This window comes from Strigops habroptila, chromosome 8, assembly GCF_004027225.2.
Source record: "Strigops habroptila isolate Jane chromosome 8, bStrHab1.2.pri, whole genome shotgun sequence".
NCBI classification, from domain to species: Eukaryota; Metazoa; Chordata; class Aves; order Psittaciformes; family Psittacidae; genus Strigops; species Strigops habroptila.
In genome coordinates, this window is record NC_044284.2 from 20,632,285 (window position 1) to 20,648,555 (window position 16,271).

Genomic DNA, 16,271 nt, shown 5'->3' on the forward strand with positions numbered 1-16,271 from the left:
GAGGGGAACAAAATCACAAAACATATTAAATGTGACTAGATGAGCGTTTGTGATGATGTGATCTGTATACTTGTGAAACACGAGGAAGTGAAAAACAATTTGGGATGTTAGTATAATGTAAGTTCTACTACCTGATGTAAATGTAGAGACAATTTGATATTAGTCATTGAAATACTTGAAGTTTTCCTTTATGTTTATTAAAGAAACATGTGTAAAGGAAAAACTGGTTTTGTTTCCAGGTAAAAAATTTGACTGTTTATATTTTAATACATTATTAGCTTAGAATACATAATTAGTTTAGAGTTAGGTTATGTACAGAAATTAATAAAGTTGTGATTAATGATATGATTTGAAAAGAGGGACAGCATTATTTCTTCTGTTGTGCTCTTTTTATTCTTCCATTCAGTGCCACTTCTTGATGGGCTTTGAAAAAGTGTTTGTTAAGATGGATATGAGACATAGTGCTCTGAAAATAGTCCTTTGAGAAAATTCCTAGACAAGTAACAACTATAAATTAGATGTTTAAATAGGCTTCTGCAGCTTTTGCTTATTTGTATGCTTTATACCATTGATTTACAAGCTATTTCTGTTTCATAGCATATGATGATTCAAAGCAATCCCAAAACATAAACTGTACACCAGGAAGGATTTTTGATCAGAATGATGTTGCTGTTAAAAAGGCATGTCGATTTAACCTCTCTGAGCTTGGCCAGTGCTCTGGAAAAGAAGATAAGACCTTTGGCTATTCTAAAGGAACTCCCTGTGTGCTTGTGAAAGTAAATAGAGTAAGTGCCTACTTATTTTTTAATTCTTATATAAGTGCTCCTAACTACCACTGTATGAAAAATGACTGTAAAGGAGGACTGAAATAAGTGCTCAGTTTGCTTCTAAAGATATTTCTGTTTCTGGAATAGTGTAATTTATGGAAATGTCTAGCAATTCATGTGTTTCAGAGAGTAAAATGGAGTGAGCGTTTTGAGCATTCTAATACTTACAAGTATTGATTTTTATTTGCATCAAAATATCCGAAACCCCTGTTTTAAGGAGTACAGTGCTCTTAAGTTTTTGCTTACTGTTCTGTGTAACAGATTCTAAACCACTGTGCAGGTAAATTGTGTTTTACTTTGTTCTTGAAAGGTAATTAGAATGTAATACATTCTGTAACTCCTAAACTATGTAAGGTGATGAAAACTTTACTGAATAAGTATTTGACTTTTCAGTGATGTTACACATTACTTGAACTGCTAACTGGTTTTAGCTGTTAATGTTACATGCTGAATATAAAATAAGAAAATAATCCTTTCTGTGGCCACAGTAACTATTTGAGCTTTTAACCTAATGATTTAAATCATAGATGTAGTCTAAAATTGTGCTTCATATAAAAATGACACTAGACAGGTTTGCACCCTGTGTGAACTCTGTCATATTAAGTGGGGTGAAAATTCAAATTTGGTCTGTAAAACTGGAAAGGGAAAGAGACTATAAATATTTTAACTCTCTCTCCTTTAGATAATTGGGTTAAAGCCTGAAGGAGAACCACGTATACATTGTACACCTAAGGTCAGTTCTGAATGTAAGAAGTAAGTGTGTAGTTAATTTTCCTTGTAATTAGGATGAAAAGTGATTTATTTCACTCTCTTTGTTGTTAGAGTTTGTATTTTATTTTCCTTGTTTTCATCTTGCTGTATGTCTAATTTAGTTTTAGTGTCTTTAATTTCTTCAGTGTATTACAAAAATACTTTGTTGTTGTTGTTCTTTCATCTTTAGATGGATTTGAACTACCTGTCTTGCTCTAGAGTTGAGGAAAAAGCATACATGTTATTTGTGATTTTATTTCTTTCTCTCTTTCTCTCTCTCTTTCTTTTTTTTCTTTCTTTCTTTCTTTCTTTATTTATTGTGAGTTGCATTTTGTTTTCCCATTTCATAACCTGTATTTTTATTTTTTCTCCATGCTGCAAGTGCACCTTAGACATTTTATAAATAATGGGTAAGACACAGTGTGGAAACTGTTACTGTTCAAGTAAAAGCTGCCTTCAAATCAAGTATAAACTGCTTATAATGACTAATCTATGCATATTTGTTGTGTACCAATGGATTTACACAGACTTTTTTTATGGCAACTATAATAATTACTTTGACTTCTGCGTATTTTTCCTAGACTGCTTGGGGAGCAGTGAAAGCCTTGGTAAGTTAGTAGCTTGAGCAAGGGATGGAGTCATGGCTCTTAGCTTGAGATGGCTGATAAAAATGTAAGCTGGGAAATTTCAGCAATTAATGAGATAAATACTGTAAGTGCTCCTGCCTTCATCCTAGGTACCTGTAGTAGGCATAAGTTTTAATATTTGATATGGTGGAGTGTTTTGAAAATTTTGATCTCCCCATGACAGTCTGTTGCAAGTAAAGGTGATTCTTTCTCTTACTTGGGACTGTTTTCTTTGTGTCCACTCTTATGTTGTTCCATTGGAGGAATTATTCATTTCTTTAGAATAAAGCAAGTTCCTTCTACTTTTACTACTGCTCTTTCTTCTTCGACTTCTCTAGTTTATAATTTTTCATAATGTGGTATCCCAAACTGGTCAGAAGCTTGCCTCTAGCTGAGATATTGTTAATGGCAGAATTTTTCGATATGTCATCATATTGGAAGTAGTAATGTTTCTTGAGGTGAATTTGCCATTTGTAATACAATGTGTCTTTATTTTAATAATTTTACTATTTAGGTCTTTCTTCTGGTTATTTCCCAGTCTGTATCTATAGATGTGATTTCTTGCAGTTCAGAGCTTTCAATTTCATGTTGCTATTTTTGCCATCCACTCCATAGTTTTTCATCATCCTTTTAATGGGATCCAGCTCTCTGAAGTGTTCCGAACTTCTTACAGGTGCCATCAGTGTAAGAACATTATTTTACATCTCACAAGTCCGTATTGAGAACACTGAATAAGGTTCAGGATAGTCATCTTCATTCCTACCTAAAATTCCTTGTGATGTGTTGAGAATTGACATTCAAGTCATTTATAAAATATTGGTGATAATCCTGTTTAATGATGATTCTATTTCTTCAGCTTTCTTCTATGGATGAGGCAGTCTCTATGTGACAGTGGTAAAAGCTATACTAAGCAAGTCAGAGATGATGCTTTTTCTTATCCTCTTAGCTGATTTCACTAGCAAAAGAATAAGTTTGATAACAACTTAGTTGATCTTGGTGGGGGTCTTTTGGTACTTTTTTACCCTTTGAGATACTTGCCAATAAACTGTATTGCATGTTATGGTATGTATTTTCTTGCATCTTTCTTTGAATACAAAGTACTGCTTTTTTCTATATCCAGTTAAAATTCTCTGATCTACATAGATGTGGCGGTTTTAAATTTTGAGATTATTAATCTTAGTAGTTCTTCAGCGACTTCCAGGGAATATATTTGTCAGGCTTTGCCACTTTGAATGCATCTGTTTTATCTTTAATTAGCCTAATCTTGCCATAGCTCATCATGATTTAACTGCTTTGGAAAGCTTAAGTCTTGGTTACAATTCCTCCATCTCTGTAGACCACAAAGCAGCAACATCAACAACTTAATTTTCTCCTTTTGTCTATGCTTCATTTTTACACTTCTTTCTGTTATGCCCATTGCTTCTGTTATGCCTTATTGCTCTTACTTAAAGGATTACACTGTTCTTTACATCAGTTTGTGAGGCCTTGTTTCCAATTCCATTTATTTCTTTGACTCCTTAGGATATGAGTGCTGAGTAATGGTCTCTTCTTCTTCTCTAGTGGATAAGGTGAATGCTTACCTGGAAATAATATGTTGTGGCTCTTCTGGATCTTGTTGATGCCAGGACATCCATTGTGACTCTCTTGTGTGCACGCTGGAAAGGTGGAGAAGGATAGCCCACTGGCTTTTGTGCATTTTGCAGACAAATTTATAGTTGCATTGCCTCCTCCACTGTATTTGAATGTTCCCTAAATACTGGCTCATAACAGAAGTTGAAATGTAGTGGTCATTTGTACTTCTGTATTGATTCTCTTATTCAGGGTGTTTACCATATCTTTAAGTAACTGATGTGTTCTGTTGTGGTGTTTTGGCCTTGTGTATTTTTTTTGTGGTCATGGATTGTCTTGTTGGGGTTTTTTTTTGGGGGGGGGGGTTGGGGGGGGTTTTGGTTGTTTTTTTTCTTTCCTTTTTCCTTCTGCATTGCTGTCAGTGACTGTGGATTTAAAGAATTCAGGGTGGACTGCACTGAATGCTAGCTTCATGGAATATATCATATTTGTGCAGTTCATAGTACAAATACAACTTACTAGTAATTTTAAATTTTATATCAGAAATCTTTAATGTCTGAGTGACAAAGATGGATTTTGCTTAAAAGGTAATTTAATCGAGCAGAGCAGAAATCCTACTATCAAATTCCCTTCATCTTAGAGCAGACTTTTTTTAACCTGCAGGTTTGCTCTTTACCAATTTTTCTTTCCCCTTCATTTGTGTTTTTAAATATTTTTTGTTCTTTATAGTTAGTTTGACATATATTGAGAGCAATTTGGAGAAGTGTCTGCCTGGACATAATGCAATTTGAATTTTAAGTGGGGAAAAAAAATACGAAGAGGCCAAGTCTCTCAAATACAAAGTAAGGTTAAGAGCTTCTGTCCATGCATCCTGCCAGTCTTTGCCATCTGAAACATCATTTCAGTTTTTCACTTGGAAATTCCTGTTCTTCAAGCATTCTGTGAGGCAATTCTTCTTTCCTCTCCTTGCACTTTTCCTATGGGATTTTCTTTAAATATAAAAATTTTAGGTAGATCTGGTATTTCTAAGCAGCAGGCTTAATAGTTGGGGATGCTTCTCTCTCTGCTCCCACATAGTGCTAGTTGTCATCACTGTAATTTCTGTAGATTAGGGAAGTGAGTGTTTGCACTGTCAGACACTAATTACAGCTGGTTCTTCCTCCTGCACCCTGGAGGAACTGAGCTGCTGTAGTCTTGAGGATCTCCACAAAAAGAAACAAGCCAAAAAAGGATCGTGTTTCCATGAAGTTTGAAGATCAGCGGTTTAGGTCTTTAGTTTGGAGATGGAAGTGTACAATTTCATGTGCGCTGGAACATCTTGCAGCAGTATTCTTTCAAGTTAAAACTACCTTTACTAAAAGCCAGTAGATATATATTATATTTTTAATTGTGTAGGGATATTAAGTAATTATGAAAGAAAACCCACAGCAGTTGCATGAATCAGGCAATCGCATGTCCCAGAACCTTTCTGCTATTGCACTGATAGACTAATGCGTATATATTTATGACTGCATGCATGCCTTGTGTTTAGCTGCTCCAGAAACTCTACTCCTATTTATCTTTCTTTTGTTATTCTGTATTCTGATTTCAGGAATGTATTTAGAAAATGAGTATTTTTCAGCTGCATGAGCTTTAAATAAAATAATAATGGTGAAAAGCAACACATTTCTACTTAGTACTTATATTTGCTAGCTCAAGGTTCAGAATACTTAATAAACAAATATTGAAGAGTGGCAGTAATTTAGACTGCAAAGGAACAAGAATACCCTATACAACATACTGTATGTTCTTTTGAGGAGATGACAAGAAGGTATTCTTGACCTGTGGTTTACTATTTTTTGATCTTTGTGTTCTTTTTTTGTTTAGTTCTATTACTGCAGCCATCTTTTGAACTTTGTAGTGTTGTCTTTTTAAAATTGTAGTTGTTATATATGATAATACAGGAAAAACAATAAAAGTTATTAGTGCACTCTGAACTTGTGAATTACACTGAACAAGCAGTGTTCTGAAGATACATTAGCATTTTGGGGGGTGCTTTAGTGGCATTTCCATTTATCGTGGTAATATTTACCTTGTTATACAGAGCAGCCCAGAAAGCCAACCATATGCTGGGCTGCATCAAAAGGAGCATGGCCAGCAGGTTGAGGGAGGTGACTCCCCCCACCTCTATTCCGCCCTCGTGAGACCCCCCCACCTGGAGTACTGCGTTCAGCTCTGGTGCCCTCAACATAAGAGGGATGTGGACCTACCTGGGCAAGTCCAGAGGAGGGCCACAAAAATGATCAGAGGGCTGGAGCACCTCTCCTATGGAGACATGCTGAGAGAGTTTGGGTTGTTCAGCCTGGAGAAGAGAAGGCTCCAGGGAGACCTCAGAGCAGCCTTCCAATACATGTGATTAAAGGGGGCCTACAGGAAAGCTGGAGAAGGACTTTTTACAAGGGCATGTAGTGACAAGGCAAGGGGTAATGGTTTTAAACTGAAAGTAAGTAGATTTATATTAGATGTTAAGAAAAAAACCTCTTCATTATGAGAGTGGTGAGGCACTGGAATAGGTTGCCAAGAGAAGTTGTGGATGCCCCATCCCTGGAAGTGTTCAAGGCCAGATTGGATGGGGCCTTTAGCAACCTGGTCTAGTGGAAGGCCCATCCGTGGAAGTGTTCAAGGCCAGACTGGATGGGGCCTTTATCAACCTGGTCTAGTGGAAGGTGTCCCTGCCTGTGGCAGGGAGTGGAACTAGATGTCCTTTAAGGTCCTTTCCAACCTAAACCATTCTATGATTCTATGATACATGTGGGCACTTCCTAGTGGTTTGAACTTGCAGTAGTTTGACGTCCTGCCAGGATACACAGTCCTGAGGAATACTGTGTATAGGGAGATGTGTCTGTGTATTGCTGTACTAACAGCCTGTGTTTGGGACAGCTCAATCATATATACATATTTTGTATGTCTTACACTTTGGGTGTCTCTTTAGTTGGGAATTAGGCACTAACTTTGTAGGTAGCTTAATCCAAATCTTTTTACAAGATTTGGGATTATAGGTGAAATTCTAGCAATAAAGCATCATGTGTATATTGTTACTCTAAGGTGGTGATGACACACAGAAACTTTAGTAACATCATCGTTTTAAACTTGGGTTTCCTTTTAGATAGCCTGTAAGCCAAGGCTAGCTGAACAGATGTTGGGAACAGTACACCATTACAGGGAGGGTCCTATAGTTCTTTGTGAATTATTTTATTTTTCAAATTTGAGAGGCTTAAAAACCTGGCTTTAAACAGAAATTAATTTTTAACTTTAACTTAAATACAGATGTGCTCTTGCTTCACCAAAAATTACAAGCTTGCTTGTGGATACTTGGGATTTTAGCTTATGTATGGGGGTTTTTTTGGTTGCTATTAAATTATCCATTGCAATGAATATCCTCTTCCACCCTCCCCTTTTCTTTGACTCATAAGAGAAACATGAAGGCAAGCTGTCTTGACTTCATTACTAAATACTACTGTTAATAATCCTTACTGTACCAGATGTGTGCAGCATGTAACTGTTTGCCAAAAATAGATCTATTTTGGAAGTTATTCTAAGAGGTTGTAGCTCAGTTGTCTTTCTTTAGGAATCTTGCATTTTATCAGTGGCTTATAATTCTAATTTTGTATTAATTTTTATGTAAGCAGATATTAACTTTTAATTTTGTTGCTATCTCCAATCACAGGAAGCAGGCATGGTTGAAATAAATTATTTTCCTCCTGAAGGCTTGATTGACTTAATGTACTTTCCATACTATGGGAAAAGCTTGCATGTAAGTATGCCTTAATGATGGTCTTAAATGTTTTGTTTCTCTTTACATTTACAATTACTAATATCAGATTGATATTGTGTAATGAAGTACTCATAAGGAATATTACATATGCAGAAATGTCGCAGATTAGAGATATGCTTTAGCAGATACAAGCAAATATACTGGGCTTTGTCCTAATGAAGAAGAGGCTGTATACTAGCAGTATTAAGGCCATCTGCTGCATTTTGGTTACTGATATCTTTTCTGATCTTTTTGCATGCAGGGAAAGGAAACTGGTTCTTCAGATTACAATACAGTTTCTAATGGTTATAATCGTTGGGGTTATGTATAGGATATTTAGTTTATAAATCATTATAGTATTGTTGATTATATTTCTTTGTGGCTCTGTGGTTGTGTTTTCTATTTGCTGTTTCATGCAGAAGCACTTCGAGGTAGCAGATAATTTTTTTTTTTTTTTTTCTCTTTGTTTTTCTTTGCTTGCTCCATCTATCCTCATTGTATTCTGAGATAAATTTTGTTTCTCTTATTCAATAACACTTACGTTTTAAAAAACTCAAGCTCACTACTTTATGGACACAGAATACATAGGCTTAAAACTCCAATTTCTTTTCAAACTTGAATTTAGTTATCATTTTCTTTTCTGGCATCAACTTGTGATAACTGCATACAGAAAATCCGTACCTTCTATCAAATATAAAATTAGATTGCCTCTTATTGACGAAGTTATTAAGCTAATCAACATTTTCACTGTTCACCATTGAAGATAAAAGTACTTTTTAAACGTAAGTCTATTAGATCTGTAGTATATCACAGTGGCTGGTTGTAATTTCCCAAAAATGATTTTTTTAGGAAATTATTCGTTTATCACATATTTTTCCAGTGTACCCTATACTTGCAGCAGTTAAAATAACGCGGGGTTTTTTATGTCCTCCCATGGCTTTTACTAATGAGGAAGGAGTTCATTTTTCTTCAGCATTTGCTTTCATGTTACTGAGGGTAGGTCTGTGTTTTCCATTTTGTTGCCAGACTTTCTGAATTGGTAAACCATTTTCTTAGACATACAAGGTAAGAAAAGACTGTCAACTTGTGCTTCCAACAGGCAGTCAGTGCATACTTTATCCCCTTCTTGGAATGAAAGAATAGGGAAAGAGAGAACTGCTTCCCTAAGAAATGCAAAATACGGCATCAGTAGACCTTGAGATGTCAGATGCTAGTTTGTACCGAAGACAGGATGAAGAGCTTTACTGACAAAATTCCTGTCTTGCTGCTCTGCTGATGGAAAAGGAAAGATTGAGACTAATGAAGTCAGGCAAAATTCAATGCTATTCCTTGCTTGATGTAGGGGATTAAGAAAAAACTTTACTTCTTTTACTTTTTTTTTTTTTTTTAGTTATTGGTTCAATGTCCTTTGAAGTTCACTTTGTCATGTAGACCAGAGGCTGTGGTTTGAGGCATTCTTGCTTATGTGGGGCTTAATTTTCATAACATCAGTATATTGTGAATAAGAAGAGGCAGTAAGAAGAGTTGTGAGAGGTTGAGATACTTAACGACATCTCAAGAGACTGGACTGATTCCTTGGCTATAGAACAGAATTTTTATATTAGTGTGAAATTGTTGAATTACTTTATTCTGTAAAGGTGTTAAGTGGTTTCAACTAGTCCTGCTGCTCTTGTGCTAAGGTAGGAGCCATAAAAGTACTAATAGCTACAGTTTCATGGTCCAGAAAATGCTTATTTGCCTTTTGCTGCTCAGCACAAGGAGCCCAACTCCCTGACCTTAGGGAATGTTACCTTTTTTAGATGATCTGTTGTGCTTAATGAGGATGCAGATCCCCCCAAATCGTATATGTAGTAAAAGTCCATTCTGGTGTCATCTGTCTTCAAAACGTCACAGAAATGTGTGCACCTGTTTGAAAAATCTTGGTGATGAGAAGACTTCTCTGAGGAAACGAGAGAACTGTATTTCTGATTTTTAGAAAACTCAGTATGTGTATCACCCTTACAGCCAGAGAATTATGAGGGTGCCTTGCTTAGCTGCATTTCCCCCTCCCAGTTTGATATTTATAGGAGCACAAGAAAATTTGTGATTCGGTAAAATCACCATCCAAAGAAAGCAGTTATCTCAGTCTACTTCATGCTAGTGCTTAACATGAAAGATTTTAGCACATCAACTTCCATGCCATCATTCTTTGTAAATGAGACTGAGTATTCTGTAGTGCTTTCCCTGGTAGTGAAGTAGAGATGATAGAATCCTTACTACATTTGTGTTATTTTTAGGTTAAGTTAATGAGCAGGGAAAAAAAAAATCTAATGCAAATTTTTATGCAATAAAAATTTAAGGCTTATATCTGTATAATACTGTATCTTATAAATAGTGTGATATTTAGTCCACTGGCTTAAATGAATTTTTACGAAGAAAATAACTAATTTTGCTTATCAGCAGTCAGCAGTATTGACCTAAAAATATAAACAAATTATGGAAATACTTTGTGGATATTGGATGAAATGCTGCTTTAACTGTGTAAAATAAATAAGCTCTTATTTAATTCATAGGCACTTTACAAGAGAATTTAAGTTGTCCTAATTGAATTGGATTTGAGAAATAATATTGGGTTGACAAAAAATTAAATTTTGCGTTCATTCTTAAATTTTAATTTTTATTATAAGGAATGGAGTCAAGAATTGTAATTGTTCCACCAAATATGACTGAATATAGGATATTGTCAGAATGTTCAAGGAAAGGTTTCTGTGTAAAGCTATCAAATAAAAAACACGTTAGAATGGATTGTTGCTGAAAAAATAAATGTGATAGGGTGGAAAGGAAGCTAGTTTACTAGTATTTGTTGAATCATGGTTTTGGCATGTCAAAAAACACTTAAAACTGTTCTAGAAAAGTTATGTTCTGTAGCAGATGAAAAAAACCAAACCCAAAAGAACTCCAAAAGAAGAGACAATGGAATGGATAAGGAAGGAAGACTATCATTTCAGAGGCTGTTTCAAGTAGAGGTTTCTAGAAAAAAATGGACCTAATATAATAGGGGTAAAATCATATGCCTCTTGAAGATACTGTGACTTAAATTATGTGGAATGTTTTAGTTAAGGAATAGTATAATAATGTATACGTGATTGTCAAATTTGGTGGGGGGGGGAAAGTCTTACATGAGTCAGATTGAGCTTTGAAAAGCTGGGTTCTTAATTAGCTCTTATATAAACTGTTCTGATGGATTAAATGTTAATTTAAATGCTAACTTACTGTGGTATCTCAAATATTTTCCCCATCTTTCTGTTTACTAGGCTCACTATTTACAGCCTCTAGTGGCTGTTCAACTAGCAATTAACTCCAACAGTACCAAAGAAGAAATAGCAATTGAGTGTAAGATCCTGGGCTCACCTAATTTAAAAAATGAAGATGACCGTGACAAGTTTCTGGGACGAATTGCCTTCAAAGTTCAGATGATTGAATAGCTGGAGTAAAAATTTCTCCACAAAGTAAACATTGTGTTGTCTGTTTTGTATCATCTGGACATGCCATTTTAGGATATGAGACCACCTTGGAGAATGTTAAGGTGGTTTATGGCATTCAGGGTAGCATAATAATATGCTTCCAAATCGTATGTTTAAAATCCTTCAAAATAAATGCCTATCCTGCTTCTGCCTGCCCCCTTGGAACAGTGTACAGACTATAGTTATGTTATAGGGACCTGTAAATAGCTGTTTTCAAACACATAATAATGGTGACCTTTGTCCTGTTCTAAAATGTGGTTTTATCCCCCAAGTGAGTGTCTCAAGCTTAATGTGCTGTGCTATGTAAATATTGTATTGATTTAACACTGGTTTAACTGTCATATCTCAATGCTGACACAGTTATAGGGATAAATAATAAATGGTACCTGATTGACATAGTGATTTTTTTGTAAGAGTAAACACCTCCAACGTAAATTGTTTGTATGGAAGTGGGTGGGTGGATGGCTGTGTGGAGATGCCTTAAATTGTAGACTGGGTGGCATGAGAGAATTGAATTGATTTTATGAATTGGTATGGATTTATGAAAGTAAGTGCTCAACTAGTACTTTCATGTGCTTGTCACTGTGCAAGTATTGTGTACATGTAATACTTGGTATAGAGTTTGGTATTCTAGCTGAGGAGTTGAATCTTTCTTTGTGTTGTTAATTGCTTGCGATATGTGGAGCACAAATAAAATCTATACAATATTTTAAAACTTTTTAGTTCAGAAATATCAATATAGAACAATTAAAATTGTTTAGGGTCCTGGTAACAGTTGTACAATAGAGCTGCTTGAAAGAAACAGCCTCACTATTGTGGAAATAGGCTTTCATTTTCCAATTAAACTATTTCCTGAAGAATCTCTGTTTAAAAAAAAAAAAAAAAAATAAGGAAAAAATAATTGTCTTTATTAAACATTCCTGTTTAATTTATATACTCTGTTTTGTTGCATCATTTTAACACACTTCACATCGTCATCTGCTCTTTCATCTTGGATTTTCTGTGTATTTCCTCATCATCCATTTAGAAAAGTGGTGTCATCAGCTGCTTAATAGAAATATCCTATTAACTCGGAGTAGATTACTTGCAATTTAATTTAAAATAGAGTTGCTAAAATTACTACAGACTGGTTTATTTGTGACTGCTCCTCACGTTAAACCAAGCTGACCCGTTATATTGGGTTATAACTAACGCAGTTGTGCTGACATGGGATTTATGTTGCTCTTCCCCAGGGTTTTTGTTTGTTTTGGTCTTGGGTTTTTTTTGAGCATGTGGTCCACATTCTAATGTCTTCTCAATATTGAAGACCATAGCAGATCAGCATTTGTGTAAATACCTATATGTTCTGCTAGTTAGGCCTAAATTTGTTACTTAACATGTTTTTATGCCTAATTCTTACAGTGGTTTTTAATATTTTATTTAAACAAATTATATGAATGATTACTAAAGTTCAAGATCTAGTCTTAATGTCCTGCTTTGAAAATGTTTGAGGCCAGTCAAAGCCATGTTAGTGCAAAACCTTTTTAGCACCTGGGCAAGCTTACCCTGGTGCACAGTTGGAAGAAGCTGCTCTTAATGGGACTTGAACAATATCTTGAGCCTCATTAAAAATAGATTTATACTGATCTGATACCATTCTGCATGCTTTTTTGTTGTCTACAAACAAAAAATTGTTGTTCCTACAATATGCAATGGATACTTTTGTAATAATAGCATGCTTTAATACTGAAAAAGAATGTTCTTTCAAAAGATTCCATTACTAATGTTTTAAATCATGCACTTTTAGATCTGGATACCTGGGTTCTTGAAGATACGACTAATTGCTTCTCTGTATATTAATACTGCCTGAAAGTATTTTAATAGTCTTGAGGGAACTTAAAATATAGATGTTGCATTTGAAAATGATTAGCTTGATGTAAAACAATTTCACATTTGTCACTTAGGAATGATAAGAAGTTCTGGACAAACGGTTTTCAAATGAGCTGACTTTTGCAACAGTTTCTCTTTTGACTTCTCTATATAGACAAAGCATGAACTGGCAACTCTTCACCAGCACTTTTCAGACAGGTAGAACTCAATAAACTCCTGTTCTCCCTAGATTTTGTAGAAGTGTTTTGTTTTTTGTTTTTGTTTTTTTAATTTAATCACATAAGGATTATCAGTTGGGGGGAGGGAGTGAAAAAAAAACCCACCAAACTTGTGAAAGGGTTCAGCTATCAAAGTTAGCATGTAAAAAGTATGTAGGTAATGAGTCTAGTGTTAAAACTATTTAATTAAAAATTGAACTGTTTTCTCATTTTTACTTCAGTGGTTTAAGAATTCAAGTAATTAAACAATCTAGCAGTTATTTATAAACAGGTGTATTGACTGTTGGGACATGATAAAATTACTAGTTTTCTTCATGAGAAATTTACAGTAAAGTTTCCTTGGATTCAATTTAAATTATGATTAAAGTCTTAAATTTACTACCTGGTTACCAGAAATCTGAAATGTTTAACTTTTATACTGATATTTATTTGTCTTATTGGGTAACTTTTAGTGCCTTTGAGTCTGGAACAAGTACTTTTAAACATTATGAAACTGCCAATTTTTTCAGGTGCTGTTTTATACCACCATGAAAACCTACTTATGTCCAATTCAGCTGAGGTATCCTCTTCTCTTTACCATGCCCCACTCCCCCTGCCACCCTACACATGAACACATACATGCAGGGCTAGAGGGGAGGCTGAAGAGAAGATAGAGACAAAATTAGCTGAAGGTTTTATCTTTTTGCAATTATTCAGAGTTTTCATTTACCTGGTAATGAAATTTTCATCTTCTTGCTACTTAGGCACTTCGTTAAAACTTGTCAGCATTCATGCTAATTCATTTTACTGTTAAATTACCTTTTAATGAATTTATGTTAATATGTTTGTAGTTAGCATACCTGAAAAGTAGCACTTTCTCTCATATGGAAGAACTCATTCTATTAATATCAGCTACCATGAAAAATCTTTAATTTAGACATGATTTTTTTTTTGCATTGTATTAATAGAATATTGAAGTCATAAATGTGTTCAGAAACAACTGCTCAGTTTTGCCCTGAGGTCAGATCTGTGCTTGTTGAGAGTAGAAGAAACTTGACCTACAACAGGCAGAACGCTGGTTTTTGTTTGCTACAAGCTGTTGCAAACTTGGATATGGTCTGAGGCCATTGTGCTTTCTTACGGTGCTGTACACTGAGAGAATATGATTGTATTTAGTTCAGCCCACCCTCTACATCAGTACTGAGTTGTTTTTCTGGTTTGTTATTAATTTTTTTCTATTAGGTAAGAATAAAGAATACATGTGGGGTTTCCTTCCAGTCTACTGTTAAAGAATATCCCTTCTGTATCAGAAACTTTACTTGTATTAGCTATGCTGGGGGGATAAATAGTTGAAGTAACTTTTAACCTCAGCTGTTTCACATCATGAATCTTTGTCCTGATGCTTGTTTGCTTACAGGTGTTGGGCCACACACTAAATATGTGACTCCTTTATACCTTCGAAGTTACCTGACTCTGAATTCAGTGTTGCTGTAGCCAGATTCCATCATAGAGACTTGATGTTACAGTAGTGTTAGTTGTCCTTCAGTTAAATACAGTACTGTCATTGTCTGGTTAAAATATAAATAATATATATAAATATAAAATTTTAAAACAAAAGATCAGAATAAGTTCCTCTATAGGATATTTTTTACAGTTTTTCTCCTGTCTAAATGGGAGGAAAGAAAATCAGAGAAAAGCTGAAAATTCAGGTCTTTGCAGTTTGAAGTCTGTTAACTTGGTGACTGTGATTCTTAATGTAAAGTCAGCCAACATGAGAGTTATCAGAAACTTGCATGTCAATATGGAGTTTGGATCAAATAGCTCTAATAATTCATGACTAAAAGTAAGATATTTTTTTTTGTCTCTTTAAATCTCAGGGAAGCACCTAAAGGAGCCAATAAAGGAAGTTTCAGAGTTATGTTCACTAGCATGTACTTAAATCTTTTTATGTGGTGCAGCTCAACAGTGAGTATTGCATGTAGCCGTGAAAGCACTGCCTCATTTTGATTTTGGAATAACTGAAGGGAATTTCCAAGAGTTTAATCTGGATTTGGCAACAATTCCTTAAAAGGTCTGATAGGTATCAATGTATTTGAAACAAAATATGTAATTCCATATTTTATTTTAGAAAGTATACTTGTAGATATGTCTATCAAGTGTTAGAGAAGATTAGAGTATTTTGAATTTGCTTTACAGCTGTATGGAATAAAAATGTGTCCTTCCAGTACCCAAATATTATGTCACTTGTGAGCATATAATGCTGTTCCTATTTTTCTGACATGAGAGCCCCTACAGTGGTAATTCTTCCAGGGCTTATTGTCCCTAACAAGGTCTCTCTTAAACCTGCTGTGGTTGTAGATTCTAACTTCAGAAACTGCTGCTTCACTCCTTATTACAAATGGGACAGATGCACTTACTTAATGCTTTAAGCATTTTAATGGCTTTTACTTTCAACCAACTTGTGTGAATGTTTTAAGTGTTCTTGTGAATAAGAAAAAGCATAATGCATCAGAGCTTGAGTGAGTTTTAGTATAAGGAATGGGTTTTGGTTAACTACTGCCTTATTTTTGCTTCTTTTGCCTTTTAAGTTTAGGTAGAGGTTAGCATAGAATTAGCACAGCATCTGTAATTCTGTAAGTTCCTCTATAAATTTGTCTGGGTTTAGAAATTGCTTAATTTAAACACTACTTACTAGTACATTTCAGCCCAATTGGTTTAAATGTTAGTTTAAAACAAATCAACACACAGATAAGGTTAATAAATCTTTATCTACTCTTTAAGAAAAGCTACATGAGTGGCAGGCATAGTAGCAGCTCATTATTTTGTTCTCTTGTTCCACTACTAAATCACTTCACAAACTTCTCAATAATTCATTGAGCTATTCACTTAAAACCGACTATAGCCACAGCTATAATGTTAGGAGCTTACTGAGGCTTTTCTCCTGGTTCCTCGCCCTTAGCATTTCAAGTCACTGAAGCCCAGCAGAGCAAGCCAGTAAGGTACAGAGGAGTTTAGCTGCTAAAGAAGGTTAAATGGGATTCTTGATCTGAATCTGGTTGTTGACTTTCTAAGAGAACAAGGGAAAATAAATCCACCTCTGAAAAAGTAAGGATGAATTCAGGTAAATTTCTCCAGAT

At 34.9% G+C, this 16,271-nt stretch overlaps 1 protein-coding gene across 2 annotated transcripts in view; it reads left to right on the top strand.

The window, feature by feature from the left end:
• Positions 1 to 15,367, top strand: part of ATP1B3 (ATPase Na+/K+ transporting subunit beta 3) — a 29,747-nt gene extending 14,380 nt beyond the window's left edge. Inside the window, exons 4-8 of one of the 2 annotated variants that reach the window (XR_003992859.1) lie at positions 598 to 785; positions 1,510 to 1,560; positions 7,479 to 7,565; positions 10,859 to 13,135; positions 15,012 to 15,367. Coding sequence is in view for 1 of the 2 variants with exons in the window: in XM_030495863.1 (XP_030351723.1) it covers positions 598 to 785; positions 1,510 to 1,560; positions 7,479 to 7,565; positions 10,859 to 11,029 (497 nt within the window). In the remaining variant the exon portion in view is untranslated. Of the gene's footprint in view, positions 1 to 597; positions 786 to 1,509; positions 1,561 to 7,478; positions 7,566 to 10,858; positions 13,166 to 15,011 lie in introns of those variants that run through there. The other variant, XM_030495863.1, reaches the window with a different exon arrangement.
• Positions 15,368 to 16,271: the final 904 nt, after the last annotated feature.